General features: G+C 39.4%; 1 protein-coding gene across 2 annotated transcripts in view; it reads left to right on the plus strand.

Moving 5' to 3' along the window:
• The window catches only part of SPOCK1 (SPARC (osteonectin), cwcv and kazal like domains proteoglycan 1), a 257,009-nt gene that overhangs the window by 193,914 nt on the left and 46,616 nt on the right, over nucleotides 1-16,479 (plus strand). For both annotated transcript variants that reach the window (XM_042881785.1, XM_042881788.1), the window contains one exon: nucleotides 3,917-4,031. In XM_042881785.1, the coding sequence (XP_042737719.1) occupies nucleotides 3,917-4,031 (115 nt within the window). The remainder of the gene's footprint in view (nucleotides 1-3,916; nucleotides 4,032-16,479) is intronic.

Consider the following 16,479-nt stretch of genomic DNA (forward strand, 5'->3'; position numbering starts at 1 on the left):
TGGCTGCCAAAGCTTAAAAGCCAGTATAAAGAGAGACAGACACGTTGTTTTATTGCATCATAAAGAAATACCCAGATTCTCCTCCAGCGGGGACCACAGGATGGAGACTGACAGGCAAGAATAAAATAGCTGGGAATAAATTTTATGTAGCTATTTTCTTTCTCCCTCAGATGTGAATGCTTATGCAAAACACATTGCTGTAGATTCACTGACAATAAAGAGGGAATCATTATACGAGTAGTCAGCTCTCAGGGGAACACTTTAGCCAAAACACTCTCTGCTATAATTTCCCTCATCTTAGTTGAATAAATTAATTTATGAATTTTCCATGAATATGTTCAACTGTTTCTCCCCTCATATATTTTATTGATATCCATATGTGTTTAGCAACAAATAACAGAGCTGCTTTTCCATTTGCAGTAAAATAGTTTAGAGATGTTTATGTGGGCCTTGGGGTTCATAGTAAATAAATGCAGTTCAAGCACCAGGGAGGTAGCAGAGAAACGTAAAGCTTGGCACACGCTGCAGAGATTAAGTCAGATCCATTTGTACCACATCAGGCTGGATCCTAGAATCAGAAGGATGAGCCCTAAACTGTGGGACTGCTCCTAATGATTTGTATGTAGGATCACTGCAGGGAGCTCCATGTGTGTGTTTGCAAAGCTCATAGCATCCATTTGGCTTTGAAGTCCATGATGGGTTGGGTCATTTGTCAGTGTCCTGTCCTATACCTTGTATTTTGTGTGTGCGTGTGAGAAAAGGAGAGGAGGGCTGTAAGAGGAATGAGGGAGTTTTGTTTTTAGAAGTGTAGTTCCTGTGTTTTGAAGAAAGCTAAGAGTCTCCTTCTATACTGTTGGTCCAGCACCAGAGTAGTCTGAAAACTTCATTGATGCTCCATTAGGTGTTTTCTGTGGCCTTTCCCTCTCTCACTGTCACTAATTTTGGTTAAGTAATGTCATTAAATCCAATGTGAAGCTATTCACATGAGCTGTTCCGGCATGGATTATTTCAGTAAATGTGAAAAGTACAGTTTTTCCATGTTTTTCTTTGGGGAAGGAGAAGATAGTTATATAAGGTGATTCAGTGTTGGAAAGTAATCAGTTGTTATTCAAATATACTCAAAACTATGGAGTTCTTTCATCTTCTTTCCCCAGCACTGGCCTATCAGACCAGTTCCATCAATAAATACACAAAGGAACATTCCAAAAAGATGGGTATGCAGTGTGGGGTTAATCATAGGCAAAACAGTATACCCATGTGGCTGCACCATCGTGACTTTGAAGCTCAGGTCTCGCACTTACCCTGCATGTTCAGATCAGGGAGCTTGCCCTTTGTAATCAGGGCAGGGTGGGTTTTTTCTTTGGGTTTGTTGATGCTTGGAGCTTGGATTTGAGTTTTTTGGTAGCTGTTTTTATCAGTTGTAAGAATGAGGAGAAACCTGCCTTGCTGTTTCTGAGTGTAAAGCTCTTTTTTTCTTAACTACATATGCTAATGAGCTTGCAATAGGCCTTAGCATCTTAAAGGTGGTGTTTAAAGTATAATTGCAAGTGCTTAGATACATAATTTACATTTATTATGCATAATAAAGTATGTAACTAATTGATGTTCTGTAAGGGATTAAATCATCAACTCCAGCTGCAGGACGATTTATGGCTGTGTTCTCAATAATACACTGACTATCAGAATGTGCTGCAGAAAAAGTTGTCATCTTCAGAACTGTGCACGCAGAGAGCGTTCTCCTTTCTTCTGGTTTCCTTTCCTTCTAATCTGCTTTCTGTTGTGTGTGTGTGTGCTGTGCAAACAGCATAGATTAAGCAAATGTGCTTACAGAGCAGACAGATGAAAAATAAGTACTTATTTCTTGCAGGAACTGCTAGGAATATAAGTAAAGTGCAAGCTAAGCTTGCACATGTTTGTGTCTGTGCTCTTCCTAAATTGGAAGGGCAGAACATCACACAGAGCATGCAGCCACCAGGGTGCATTGAAGTTCAGAATGGCTGGGAGATAATGTCAACAGAATAGGATGTAGGCAGAGGATAATGGGCTCCTGCTGCTAGATTAAAGCTTGGGCAAAGATGAGCCCCTTTAACAAAAATAAACAGAGGCAAAGCCAAGACATTTGCAGTATTTTCGAAGCAGGAGGCATTTATCTTGTAACAACATCCTGTTCTCTTCTCTTGGCTTCCACTGTACCAAAATAAAGCAGATGATGCTGTGATTCTGTTCAGTGGCTCTTGCTGTAAGAGCTCTGGTTGCCCACTGCAACCTCATCGAAGTAATGCCATGGTCCTGTGGGATGTGTCCCTCAGCCCTTTAAGAAGCTTTACATTTGAAAACACGTGGTGTCATACTGTGTGAGCATGCTGATCTAATTTTCAGTGGAAAAGAATTAATCTATAATAAAACTCAGACTTATCAAAGGATTTTGCAGGCCAGCATTCCCAATTTCCCCTGGCAGGAGGCAGTCTCTGCAGGGAGCAGTGCAGCCTCAGGGCTGCAGGCACTGCTCCCTCCTCTATTAAAAGCCCTCAGGCTATGTTGTGTTAAAATCAGTGCTTGAAGAAGGGGGGGAAAAAAAAGAAAATGGGATTGAATTGAGTTCAGTAGGTATCCAGCCAAAGAGAATGCTTGGCACGTTTCTTTTTCTGCTTCTGTGTGCTGTCCTCTTGTTCTCTACTGTATTAGTACATTAGTCTGGTCTCCAGCGATCATGCTGCTGGGCTCAGGCTGGGGAAAGTATCCTTGAGGCAGTAACTGCAAAGAGGACAGCCACACAGGCACAATGCTCTTAGAGAAAAGTCAGCACTAAAATGTACGTAATGCAAACAGCAAAGGCTGTGAATAGCCAGAGTGCTATAAATCAGGGCTTTTTAACTAGCACGCTCCTGCAATATTAATTCTTCTGAATTGTCTCATTTGTCCAATACTGCACATGTCCTGCTGTCCTAAATGGTCTGGATGCAGTGCTGTAAATCCCATCTGCTGAGGTTTTAGGGAAGGGAGATGAACCAGCAATAATATGCAAATATAGGGAAGTGTACTGCATTCCTCTGTGGGTGGGTATGGTGGTAATGGGCTGACAGTTGGCCTTGATGATCCTGGAGGTCTCTTGTAACATCTATGATTCTAGTTTAATTTTCAGTCTTTGGTTGTTTTACAGTTCTCCTGTATTTCTGAAGTTGGTTGAATAATGAACGGTTGATTCTAGGGACGGTGCTGTAAACAGTTATGGCAGCTTATAATTACTGGTTGGAGTCGCTTAGAATTTCATCCTCATTGAGAGCAGCAGACGTGGAAGGACCAGTCTCATCCTCAAGTGTCTGTATCTCTCAGTGAAGCATTTTCTTTGAATTCAAGTTGGTTTCTTTTAATTCTCACTGTTGCAAGGGTTGGTGTCGTTCTGTGGGTGCTACCAGGCCTGGGCACTGCTCTCAGCAAAAGTTGGTGTTCCCAGATCCTGAAAGGCCAAAAAATTTGTTATTAGTACCAAGCAATATACGGGTGATAAGTGAAACAACCCCTTTGAAGAGCTCATACCTGAAGCAAGGTGATGCAGGATAGGAAGCAGCTGGGATTCTGAAGGTTTGTATTTCTTTCCCATCTCTGCCACTGATCTCTCAGTGACCTGAAAGGAGTTGACAGGAGTTGCTGTGCTGCAGGTTCCATACGTTTAAACAGGGAATAATAACACTTTATGATGCACATTTAGAAATGTCATGCAAAAGACTGCATAGGAAGTAGCTATTATTGTTGCTATCCGTGACCATAAAAACAATGGCATTTTCAATAGAGATTGAAGTTTTGCAATCTGTCCAATGCTGTTATGGCTAGATGCAATTTCTCATTTAATCCACAGCTGCTGCTTTTATATCTTGTCCTAATTCAAAACATATTCTTGCTTTTTTTATGATTTCAGTGCAAGTTGGAATTTCATGCGTGTACTTCTGGCAAAACCATCACAGCTCGATGCGAAGGGCCCTGCCCGTGCCTCCCAGGGCCTGAGGGTCCAAAGCACAAGACAGAAAAGACAGGTGAGTTAAGCTGGTGATGAAATGACAACAGCTAAGCTGTTTCCTGCTGTGTTCTCAGGAAAAGCATAATACAGGCTTTTTATAACTGGTAGTTTTCATGTGGAACACTTTTTGAGAAAAATCAAAAGTACAACAGAACTTTTTTTGTATAATGTAATGCTTCCATTCAGCTTCTGCAGAACTGGCGTCTACCTGACAGAGTCTCATAGGAAAACTGAGTTCTGGCTCACAATTTTCGTGTATTGTGTGAAAATATTTTGAATGAAATTCTGAATCACAGAAGACAAAAAAAAAAAGAGACTCAATGGTTATTGCTTTGTGTGTAAGTAAAATAGATACATATTTATCAGTAGCCTGTATTCTTATTCAGAAAGTCATTTAGGATTGCATGGGCATATGTTCATGCTCATTGATAATATGGGATCCATATTATCATTATTAGCCTTGTTGCTGATGTTGCCATTGGAAGTCGCATGCTACATTTATCTAGTTTTATATAAGATAAATGTGTGCGTTGCCTCAACAAGCACACTGCAAATGACATTATATGAAACTGAAGGCTGATATCTCAGCACCAGTATTTTCTCTGCCAGCTCTCCACTGAGCTCTGTGTTTAGGTCTGTAAGCTCAGTGAGCTAATTGACCTCCCCAGGGAAGTAAGCACAAGCTGTCTTGGGGTGACCTCATCCAAGGGGTATTAGCACTTTCAAAGGAGAAGCACTCAAAGCCCAACTCCAGCAGCAGTGCCACAGCCAGGTTCTGTCTGAGAGTTCTACTCCATTATGGGAAAGGCAGTTTAGAAGAGGAGTTGGTTTTTGGAGTATTTGCAATCATTCTCCAGTCTAGATCTTGAAAATTCAGGTTTGCTCTGTTTCTTGAAAATCACACTTTTGTTTGCCTAGCTATGAAGACTTAAATGAAGTATTTCAGATGGCAAGGTTCTGAAATCAATATATAAATAATATTGCTTTATGTGACTTGAATCTTTGGTTACAGAATGCGTACTGATAAATTGCCTTATACTTATTTTTCCCTCCTTGCAGTCTGTCAAAAACATACTTTTCTTCTCCCTGTATGCCCTCTTTGTTGCCCTTATCAGAAAGAGTATCAGATTAATAAATCTTCAGTGACATTTTAAGCTTACAATTTCATTCACACAAGAGAAAAAAGATTCTAATAACCCTTATCTTGATAAATGCAATTTGACAGGGTATATGTATTCTAAAACGCAGGCTTTTGTTTTGCTTGAATCAAAAACTCTAACTCTGGCCAACAAAGCATTAATTTAATAGATTGGGTGATCTGTGGAGCAACTTTCCTGAAGGCATTTTCAAGAAGTCCCTCTTGGGATAACAGTACTCGTGCCATTGCCTTGGTGATAGTAGTAGGGCCAAGGATATTAAATGCTTCATTGCTGCCACTCAGCGTGGCATGAAGGGAGTGCTTGGAGAAGCACAGTCACGTGGGAAATAAAGGAAATCCCTGTCAGATGTGTATGGAAATGGTCAAAACAATACACTAGTTATCTCCAGCACCAAGTGTGTGCAAAGGAGCTACTCTTGAGTTTGGTTATATTGCCATAGGCAAGGCCACTTGTAGAGGTGTGGGAGTGACTGTGTGCACGTTGTATGTGTGTATAGCAGGGCTGGATGCTGAAATCCTACTTTTTCTGGAATTTGACCCTCATTAGCCATGATGCATGTGGTGCCTCTGGCTGCAGATTGGACTGAAGGAGTCTGTATGATGTGTGTCTGCCCCTTCCAGCCTGGTGACAACCCATCTTCCTCAAGTTTATACTAGAATCATCATTTCAATTGCCAGTGGAAAAAGTTGTCTACAGGATGACCTTTAGTATGATTCCTTTGTTTGTTCCTTTCAATACTTGAAGCAAGCTTATAAACAGGAGGGGGTATGTCTGTTTACGAGGGTGGGTAGTGATAGGACAAGGGGGCATGGTTTTAAAATGAGACAGGGGAGGTTTAGGTTGGATATTAGCAGGAAGTTTTTCACACAGAGGGTGGTGAGGCACTGGAACAGGTTGCCCAAGGAGGCTGTGGATGCCCCATCCCTGCAGGCATTCAAAGCCAGGCTGGATGTGGCTCTGGGCAGCCTGGGCTGCTGGTTAGTGACCCTGCACATAGCAGGGGGTTGGAACCAAATGAGTATTGTGCAAGCCTGAGTATTACATGAGGTAATGCGAGAGAGGTGAAATGCAATTGATAGCAGAGCATCTCAGTCCCCTGCAGGCACTCTGGTCCCAGCAGCACTGAAGCGAAGGTCCCCTTCCTTAACCTCCAGTCTGGAGCTCCTGGTAGTATTTACATCACTTGGTGTCATAATGCTTTCTCTAGACTTGACCCCAAATTTCTCTTTTCCTCTTGTAGTACGCTGTATCAATATTGCTGAATTTGACTAAAACTCAGCAGGTTGATTTCTTATGTAAAGATTTGTTTTTTTTTTTAAAAAGTCAACAATTGGGACTTTGTTTCTACTCTTTATTTAGTTCAATCCATTCAAAGAATAATCTTAAGTAGAAAATGATAGAGCTAAACTTCATGCTCCATACAGATGTGTCAGTGGAAAAATACTAAGGAGAATTACAGTGCAAATGCTTCCAGCAAAATGGAAATGCAGCTCTTAGAGCTATTGCATAAACTTTTTAATGCCTATTATACAACAAGGTTAAATATATGTGCTTGTGAACTTCCAATTTGAAGGCAGTTCACGTTAATCTTCACACATTCATTCAATCATCTTCAAATATTATTCCATAATAAATTAGTTTCAGAAATTAAAAATGTAAAGGAACATTTAATTTCCAGCGTACTGTAATTCTAAATGTCGTGACCTTTTTTTCATACAACTGTGAATAAAACTGGCAGCAGCATCAAAGAAAAGCAAACTAAGTGTATGTGCTCAGAGGTAACAATTGACTGCAGTGTCTGAGTCGTATTCCTTCCTCCTCCCTAGGCTCCTTCAAAACTATCTCTGCTCTGAGGATGAAAATCAAGACTAGTAATCGTGTTTAAAAAAAAAAAAAAAGTGGAATTCCTTTTATAATGGTGACTGGTGTTACAGAGACATTAATAAAATAACAAATGCTAGCGGAAAATACACCTGAGTAATCTCTAGTGGGGAAAAAAAACCCACTAAGAATATAAGCTTTCGATCATGAAGCCAAATGTTTGAAGAGATGATGGAATTGTGTTCTTTATTTTCTGAAATGGAATTTTAAGTCAGTTGTCTGAGATGTAGGGAGCAGGTCTCTGTGAGGGTACTAATGGAAGATTTCAGAAAATAAGACAAGCCTTAATGTCCCCTCTCTTTCTTTTTAAAATCCCTTTAGATTCCTTTGGTTTATCAAAACACTTGATATGCTTCATTATTCACAGCAGTGTCCCAGCTTTACAATATGCTTCCATGCAAGCCACTGATTTCTAACTCAGCTACCCAGCGGCAAAGGTTGAGCTGTAACTTGCATTGAGGATAGCTGCCCTTTCAGAGCAGACGTGTCCTCTTATCTAATGCCTTAAAATGAATGAGGCTGTAATTTCAACAAAAGAAAGATTGATAACTAATTCTTAACTGCTGCCATGAAGGCGCCACTATTTAAGACACAAAGTCTCGTCCGTTGAAAAGAGGTTTTGAGGTACCTCTTTCAAAAGTTCTGTAGCGTTAGAGTTCCCGCCAAGTGCAACTTCATTTGATACCAACTAAAGCTTCTAAAACTCCTCCACTAATAAAGGGCTTCACAGAAGAAACTATTTTAGTTTCAGTTCTTCAGACCCTGCTGGCAAGGGAAGAGATTTTCTCTTTTGCAGTGTAGCCATCAAAAAGACAACACTGTGCACCAAGGTGGCATCTCTTGGCAAGTGTGAATTCTTGACTGTACTAACACGGTTCTGTCTGCTTCCTGAACAAGTGCATGACTCCTGTTTGTTACAAGTGCTAGCAGTGTGGTAGCTCACGCATGGTGATGATGGTGTAACTGCATTTTAGGTTTCTTTCTGACCATGCTATCTTTCCGTGTTTTCTAAAATGCTAAATGTTATACCTCCAAACACACTGCTTTTGATTTGTTGCTAACAGGGTCGCAGAGCCCCTAGAGCATGAATGGATGCAGTAATTCAAACTGGGTTTATCCCTGTGTATGAGGTCTTTTTGACCTTGCACAAAGGCCCGAGGCAAATTCTAAGGAAGCGCCATTATCTTGATGAGGGAATTCTAAGTTCAGTAGGCAAAAGAAAGCACATTCAATTACACTGACTGTTGTTTAAATTTCTAAAGGGAGTCAGGAGAACACTTTTAATTACAGAAATAGAATTTGGCAACCTCAGTCAAGAATCTGCCTTGTTTAGGGTATAGCTTAGGTTCTGAATCTGAACGTTTACCTAACAGCCCTACTGGGGGTGATGGATGAGAAGGTCTTATGTTCCATTCCCTATTAAAGAGAGTACTCATTGCATGGAGTTCATTCAGAGAAATCAGTCTTATTTCCCAAATGAGTTGTATGACTTGTGTATGAATGACTGACAACTATAAGAACTTCAAGTCTTAGAACTAAGTCTTTCTTTATCCAGTTACAGCAAGTGTTTCAGCTTAAAGTTTTTGCATTCAGTTTTCGTGGCTGGAGAGTGCATCATTTTAAAGTTTCTGAAGGTGAAATATGAGTAATGAACGTGGCTGAGTTGAAACTGGTTTCTTGGGTTCGAATTAACAATGCTCAGCCTTTGTTTCCTTTTCTGGCTTGGAAAAAAGACTTCCAAAAGTAGATTTCTAGGTAGATATCTCAGTGGACTATCTGAATCTCAAACTCAAGGAACAATAAGACAAATGCCATTCTAAAACTAAGGCTACAGAGCGTTTCAAAGCTGTATCTTGTTAACTCTGGGAGGTTCTTTTTCTCTGTTTTTACAGAGGGGCAATAATATTTACTCAAACCAAAGAGTAACTTTCAGTGCAGAATGCAGATAAGAAAAAAAAGACAGTGATGCATATTCCAGACACTGACATGCCTCTGTCCTGGGCTTCTGTGAGGAGCAAGGATTATCAGCTCTAAACATATTGGGATCTGATTTTCTTGCTTCAGAATTTTCAGTATGAATGCTGCAATTCATTCTTCTAACTTGTTAACAGGATGAAACAGCTTTACCTAAGTAAAACTGGGTTAGCTACTATCTGTAAATAATAATAATAATTATAACTGTTATTATTACTGTTATTTTCTGAGTTTTCACACCAGGAGATTAGTCTTTATTTTGCTACTCCTAGAGGCACAGAAAATTAAACTGTTTTCATTACTGGTATTTTCTGTGAGTAGTGAAGTGGCTGTAACCAATTAATATTTGTTTAAAAGACAAAGAAAAGCAGGCAAGAATTGATATCCTTGCTCTCTGTGGATGGCTATTACCATTCCCTCCCGCCCCCCATTAGAAGAAAAACCAAGTAGCTTCAAGACTGAGGCAGCAAAATCAAGTTCTTGCCAGGGTCAGAAGAAAGAGCAGTGCAGTGGTGGCTGGGGATATTCTGTTCTGCTTCTTCATCTCACACGCATCTCTTATGTGCACCAGAGAAAAGCAGTAGCATATGGGGGGAAAGACTGCACATTCTACATATGCATATTTCATGAGGGAATTTGTATTTCTGTTGGAGGGTTTTATTAGATAGTGCGTTTTCAGGAAGTTAAATGAATATGCCAAAAAAGAGAAGCAGGGTAGAATTGTGTGGAAGCTATTAAAGTGAATGTGAACATTTTCATTCCACTGCTATGTGATTGGTAAATATTGCAGACCTCCTCCTATGTCTGCAAAGCAGAATGCTCTGTGCAAACTTTCATATGCAGAGCTAACCTTAGAATACCTCAGGAAGAACCTATTAAATGGAAGTCCTGTAACTCAGAAAGTTGATGACGCCCTTGTAAGAGGTTTGCTTGAGACATCGCTAGGCCCAACTGTTTGCACCTCAGAAGTATGATACTTCCATGAAGAAGGCAGAGAGGAGTCTTAAATCATGTTGGTCAACTTAGAAGCCATATCACTTTGTAAGGCTTCCTTTTGAATATTTCTATGAAAACAATAGCAGAGGAGGAAAAGGAGAGGTATACTCCTGTAAGCAAATTATTGCCACCTTCTGCCCTGAAACTAGCTGGGACATTTATATTTTCAGAGAAAAAGGATTACCAGCTTACATGGGGATTCATTGTGAAGATTTGAAATAATGGTCCTCACTTTCTGTTCATGCAGATTACAAAATGGCTTTTTCTGAGGAAAGGAGAGGGCTTTGTTTCTACATTCGTGAAGTAGTGAAGCTATTGGAAGAAAAGGAAAAAAAGAAAAGAAAAAGAAAAAAGAAAAAAAATGTAATCAGTAAAAGTGCCATCAGTAAGAAAAAGACATTAGTCACACCAGGGAAAGAGAAATGGGAGGAAGGTATTAGACATAGATTTAAAATAGAAATGAAAGCATCATTTTAAGCCTATGCATTTTTCCAGGTCTTAGGAATTTATTCTCAATAATTTATTTCTGATAAGCTGCACTTCTTCCTGTAGTGACAGCTGAAGACACACACTTCTGGGATGTTTGCATTATATGAAATTCAATAAAACACAAATGACTTAATTCCAAAACTAACTTGTGCTGCGAATTGAGTCTTGTCACTGCAAACACTTGTACTCAGGAATTACTGCTCAAGTAAGTAGATCCATTGTCTTTGAATGAGGTCATCTGACTGAATTTGAAGATAACAGTACCTATAAGATAATGCTTCCAGTTATTTTTAGGTTTCAAATGCTATTTTTCATATTCACAACAACAGCAGACAGGCTGAGTCACCTACTGAAGGGAACTTGCTTTAGCAGAGGGGGTTGGACTCAATCTCTGGAGGTTCCTTCCAACCCAACTCTGAAATTCTGTGACAGCTGGCCGACACACAGGGGGACTTGTAGAATTGTTTTGTCAGTTGTAACATTCACATTTCTAGATGTTGTATTTTGAGATCTAGATGCGACCAGTTATAATGGTGTAGTTTAAGGGATCAGGTCTGTACAAAGATTGCACACGGAAGGTTTGCAAACATAAACTCAAAAGTCACTTTCCAGTTGGAGCAAATGCTCGTGGGTTTTAAAGCGCTGCTCACTCTACATACTTGTTTTGAATTATATGTGTGAAATACTTATATAACAGAAATACATTTTTTCAGGCACTTCTCATCATAGCTGTGTTCCGCAAAATTACTTGTCCTGACCGTTCTCTTGAACCCAGGTTGCTACACAGTTCTATAATTGAATGCTGTTTTTTCCTGCTAGGTGATAAATACTTTACCAAAGAGAATAAGTTAAAATACTTTTACTACTTTCTATCATTATACACAGAAATCTCTTAGGTATATGTGTGAAGCTTGCTTTTACATGAACTTGAAGTGGTGAAAGAATTGCCCCTGTGGGAGCTGTTTTACATTTTCTTCTGGCTCATGCCAGGCCCCAGACAGATAACAAGTTAGGAATGGTACCATCCATTGACTTGCTGTCACTTCCTTAGCATCATCTTTCATAGAGTTGATCAAATTACAGCAACCTCCAAAATATAACAGGCAACCTCTTTAGAGGCAAAAGTGACATCAGAGCAGCTAGGAGTGGGACAGAAAGGAGGAAGCAGTGCATGAGAAGCAGTGTGTTGTTCACTTAGCTGCTTTCGGGTACTTGCTGAAACAGATGCTGGCTGTAGTAGCAGCACCACTATCAGCTGGATTTGTGCTTACAGCAAGTGCATCTCTTTAACAAGGTAACATGCCAATAGAGTAACGTTCAGTTAATTCCTTTCATAATTTCTTAAGGTTGAACAAGGACGTGATGTAACTCTTCATCATTGCTGAATAAAGATTGATCCCAGGCCATGCTGGGAGACAGCAACCATATAAAAGTAACTGTGCCATGGTGTAATGATACTAAAACAGCAGCATTTTTAAAAAGCCTCTTGTAGTCTGCCACAGAGGTATGAAATCTGCTGTATCACGGTGAAAGCATGCTTAGACAGCTGAGAGTAATAGGGTTTGTGAACACTTCATTAAACAAAATGCTAAAATGGCTAATAATTTTAATTTTACAATAAAGGTTAGAAAATGGCAGCACAGCAAATGCTTAGCACCAGCAAGTAACAATTTTCAGGCGAAGTAGTGTGATTTTTAGGATGCCAACAGAAAACTGTTCAAGTTGGTCACTCTTTTAATAGAAACACTGTGTAGGAACAGCAGGTGTTTATGCACTGGTATGATAAGCGGAGCATCCAACACATCTCTCTCATCACAAGACTGGTTTCATGTAGTTCTCTTTTTCTCACAAATAATTAATTCCTGCATTTTGGGGAATATTTCCAAAAATGTTAAAGTCGGTAAAATCTCTGGGAAACCCAACAGGTACAAAAAAAATATAGTGCTTATCACTCCATGTTTAAGGTAAAACTTCCCAAATGAAATGAAAACAAGTATTTTCAGTAACATACAGAAAATAAGGCTTTTCAGATGTCACCTGCATCTTTTTCTGTTTCGTTTTCCCTTTGCTACTTTAAGGACTACATTCCATCTCTGGTTACTGCAATTTAAATTTAGACAAGTTCTGTCAGTGCTATTGAACTGGTTGCCTTTGGTAAAGTTATCTGCATCTATTGTGGTGTAAACAAACGAAGGCCTGAGCCTTGTTGATTGCTCCTGAGAGTTCATTACTTGCTATGCACTTCTCAGAGTTGTGTCAAATTAGCTCTGAGGTTTTTCTGTTTCTAATTCTTGTTTGCTAGTGCAGAAGGGAGATATGTGAAATATCATCACTTCATTCCAAATATATAAGCTTATATATTTACTGCTTTTGCTGTCCCAAAAGGGAAATCTGTCTGTTCCTTTTCCTCTGAAGAATTGCATTTTTTTGTAATTCAGTTTAATGGACTGTGTGTAAATCAGAAAAATATCGTCTGCTTTCTGCTAAAGCAACCACTTAGGGATGGACTGAAATGGGAAGCAGGATCTGCATTTGTGAGTTACTGAGTTTTGAATGATTTGGATCAAGTTCATCTCCGTTACAGCAGAGTAATCCACAAGGAAAAGACTCAAATACCCACAGCACAGGAAATAATTGTCGGTAGACAATTAGAGAAGCTTTCAGGCAACCAACCTGGGACCTTTCTGTCTCAAATGTTGAAACGTAAATGTATCTATGCCATATTTTTGGGTTGCATGGTCAAACTCTGAAGTCAGTTACTCCACATTGCAGTTAAATGCCAGTTGGTGCCCAGCAACTGGAGATCTTGGGATGGCTTGGATAGTTAGATCTACAGAGCTGAACTGCAAAGCCTTGGTTCCCTGTGAGTGTTCAGAGATGCCTTTATAATACTTCTAATTAACAGTAGCATTGAAAGTGGCTGATCTGTCCAAGAGATCTGTTTAATTCATATGATGATTTTCCTTCTTAGTTTTAATTACAATTTTTTAATTATGGAATCATTTGAGTTGGAAGGGACATGTAAATGTCATCTAGTCCAGCTCCCCAGGTAATAATGATAACATGTTCCCACTAACGCAAGCCAGGTTTTCATGATTGTTTAAAAGAGTATGTTTATGGGAAAAGATTTGTTTCTTTTACAAGAATATACTTTATGCAACAATATACTTTATGCAACAATATCACTTTATTCTCAGATTTAGTAAATTATGGTCTTAGCTTAATCTTGCTTGCCTGAAGGCAATTTCATGTCTCTTGCTTCTCAGTTTGACAATGGCAGCCTGGTCTTGGAGTTAACAGGCACAATGGGCAGATTCTTATTGTCTAAATTGCAAGGATGGTCTGTAGCTCAGACCCTACTCCCTTATCAGACAATCCCTCTGAGCAAAAAAATGCAACTTAGCTAAAATGAAATGTCACAGTCATTTCAGGCAGTGAATTGCATGCTATATATATATCTTGTTGATCCTTCACAATTCAAATTGGAGTTTAGGATTTCAGTTTTTGAATGGGTTGCAAAATATTCTTGGAAAATCGGAGATGCAAATAAAGAAGAAGAGATGTGATCTTTTCAGAAGTTTTCCGAGCATTTTATTTGAGCCAAGAATTAGGCTTCATTTGACACTGTAAAGTGAGGGGAAAAAAACATGTATTTGTCTGAAATTTGGTTTGCTGAGCAATTCTGGTAGGTGGTTGTTTATACCTGTAGTATCTCTCTGTGAAGAAGAAACACTTCACTAACGCTCTAGCATAATTCACGTTCTGTTGACACAGTTTGGTATTCATGTGTGGTTAGGAAAGCAGTTCTGCATTGAAGGTGCCTTTTCTGTGTTGTGGTTTTCACAAAGGGCTTAATTAGCTTCTGATTAAGGCACATTGAGCTGAAATGAAAACCAAAAGCCAGAAACAACTCCTCTCCAGAAGTCGCAGTGCTGAGGTGTCCAGGCAGCCTGTTGTCTGCAATAATTATAGCTGATCTCACCCATAAAAATTAAGAACCCAAAAATACAAAGTGCAGTGAGATGGGCCTTGGTAACAGTGCAAAGCCTTCCCTTGTCTGCGGTCCTTTCTTCTGAGCCCTGTGAGCTGAGAATGTGTTGGAGGAAGTGTCTGTAAATGAAACATCTGTATGTTATATTGCTTATAGGGAGCAGAGAAATTGAAGAAGATTCCAAAAGCACAAAACTCAACAGTGTTCTGAAGTGTACAATGTTCTTTAATTTTACGTATTAGCACTATTGTTCTGGAAGCTTTAATTGTACAACCATTGCTTAACAACCATAAGTGTACAAGGCGAAGGTTGGTACAGAAAGTTAAACACGAGCCACCTTCATTTAGTAAAATCCCTTAAACAAGAAGTTTAAATAAAAAAATAAATCAGTTTTCTAAAAGCACGGTATATTTTTATTAGCAAATCTGATTTTTAAGTGTTTTGATTTTCTTGAATATATGAGGAGGAAAGACATGGTGGCTGCTGCGTAGCACATACAGTAGCTGCGTTTGAGAATACTGTTACCCAGAATGCAGTGAATAATGAAAATAGATTTTTCAATGAAGAAGCAGGTGGGAGGTGCTGTCTGTTCAGTTCGCATCTTTATGAAAAGAAGTTGAGTTGATTGCAGCAATACTTTGGTGTTTCATGTTTCTTTTAAAAAGTTCCTGTTTTTATTCTCTATTGCGCGTCCTTGAGAACTGGAGCCGTAGAAATGGAAAGAAGTTCATTAGCGCAAAGTGTGTAATTATACACTTGGGGTCTAATAATTTGAACATCTGCTTTAATCTCTTTGGTTAGAAATGCGTAAGGGAGAAGAATGACCTTATGCTCTAGCTGATCACAGAATAACTATGTGTAGTTATCACAGTTCCACGTGTAGGTGTGAAAGAGGCTGGTGTAATCCTCAGGTATGTCAGCAGAGGTGTTTCCAGAAATACTGGTAGTGTTTTACAGGGCACTGGTAAGGTCTCATCTGAAGTCAGTTGCAGATTTGGATGAGCAAAGTTCATCAGAGTCTAGTTCAGGCTGGAGTAGCTGAGCAAGCACTGATGGGAATACTTTGTCTTGCGCAGGAACTAGAAAGACTCGACATTTCTTATAGACTAACAGGAAACTTTATTACCAAAACTTTAACTGAGAATACAGAAACTCAGATTTAAAGTGTCTTTTCAGACCGGTGCTTACAAACCACAGCCCTGTACTGATGGGTATGGATGGTGCATCCTTCAGGCTTTCAATTCTCATCCTTACTGATTTCCCAGCAAATGCATTTCACAAAGTACCCTCACACAGATAGTTCTGAAACACCTGGCACTGTGTTTTGGAAGGGCTTTTTATTACTTTCTCTACCTTAGTCTAGAGCAAAGCCACTTCTATCACTGACTTCTTTGTGCTTGGTACAATAACGATGTAAAAAGTCCCATCTCCCCAAAGTTAACTTTACTGCACTGTTGAAAAGATCCATTGCACCTACTTTAGAGAAGGCGTTTGCCTAAAGTAGGTATTTAAATGATAGGATAAAGATAGCTTGAAGGCAATTCTTCTAGTATGCATTAAATCAAAAAATCTGTTTTTGCACATAACTTTATAGCTGCTTTTTAGTTGTATAGGTTAGGGTGTAAATGAGTGACAGATTTGACAAAGGGAAGAGATTTGCATGAGATTTGGAAAATGTGAGCTCATGACAGCATTTCACATTGCTGAGGTTCTTCTGTTGCAAAGGCAACCTTGCAAACATTGATCCTTTTGCATATCCAGGCTCATTTTCTTACTGTATTTAAGATCTGTCTTGCAACCATCACTAGATTATATTTTTTCATTACCAGTCCTACCATAGTGAAGGTGATTGAGGAGTTTCTGTTCTTGGGCTGCTGTAATTTCCATGAGTTCTGCAGATTTGCAAGTCTGTACAAGGGTGATGTGTTACTGCAGAATCTCAGGGCACAAGGCATTTGGCCACATTCTTGTGA

Source organism: Lagopus leucura, unplaced genomic scaffold, assembly GCF_019238085.1.
Source record: "Lagopus leucura isolate 7727_CA_CO unplaced genomic scaffold, USGS_WTPT01 Super-Scaffold_100030, whole genome shotgun sequence".
Taxonomy (NCBI): domain Eukaryota; kingdom Metazoa; phylum Chordata; class Aves; order Galliformes; family Phasianidae; genus Lagopus; species Lagopus leucura.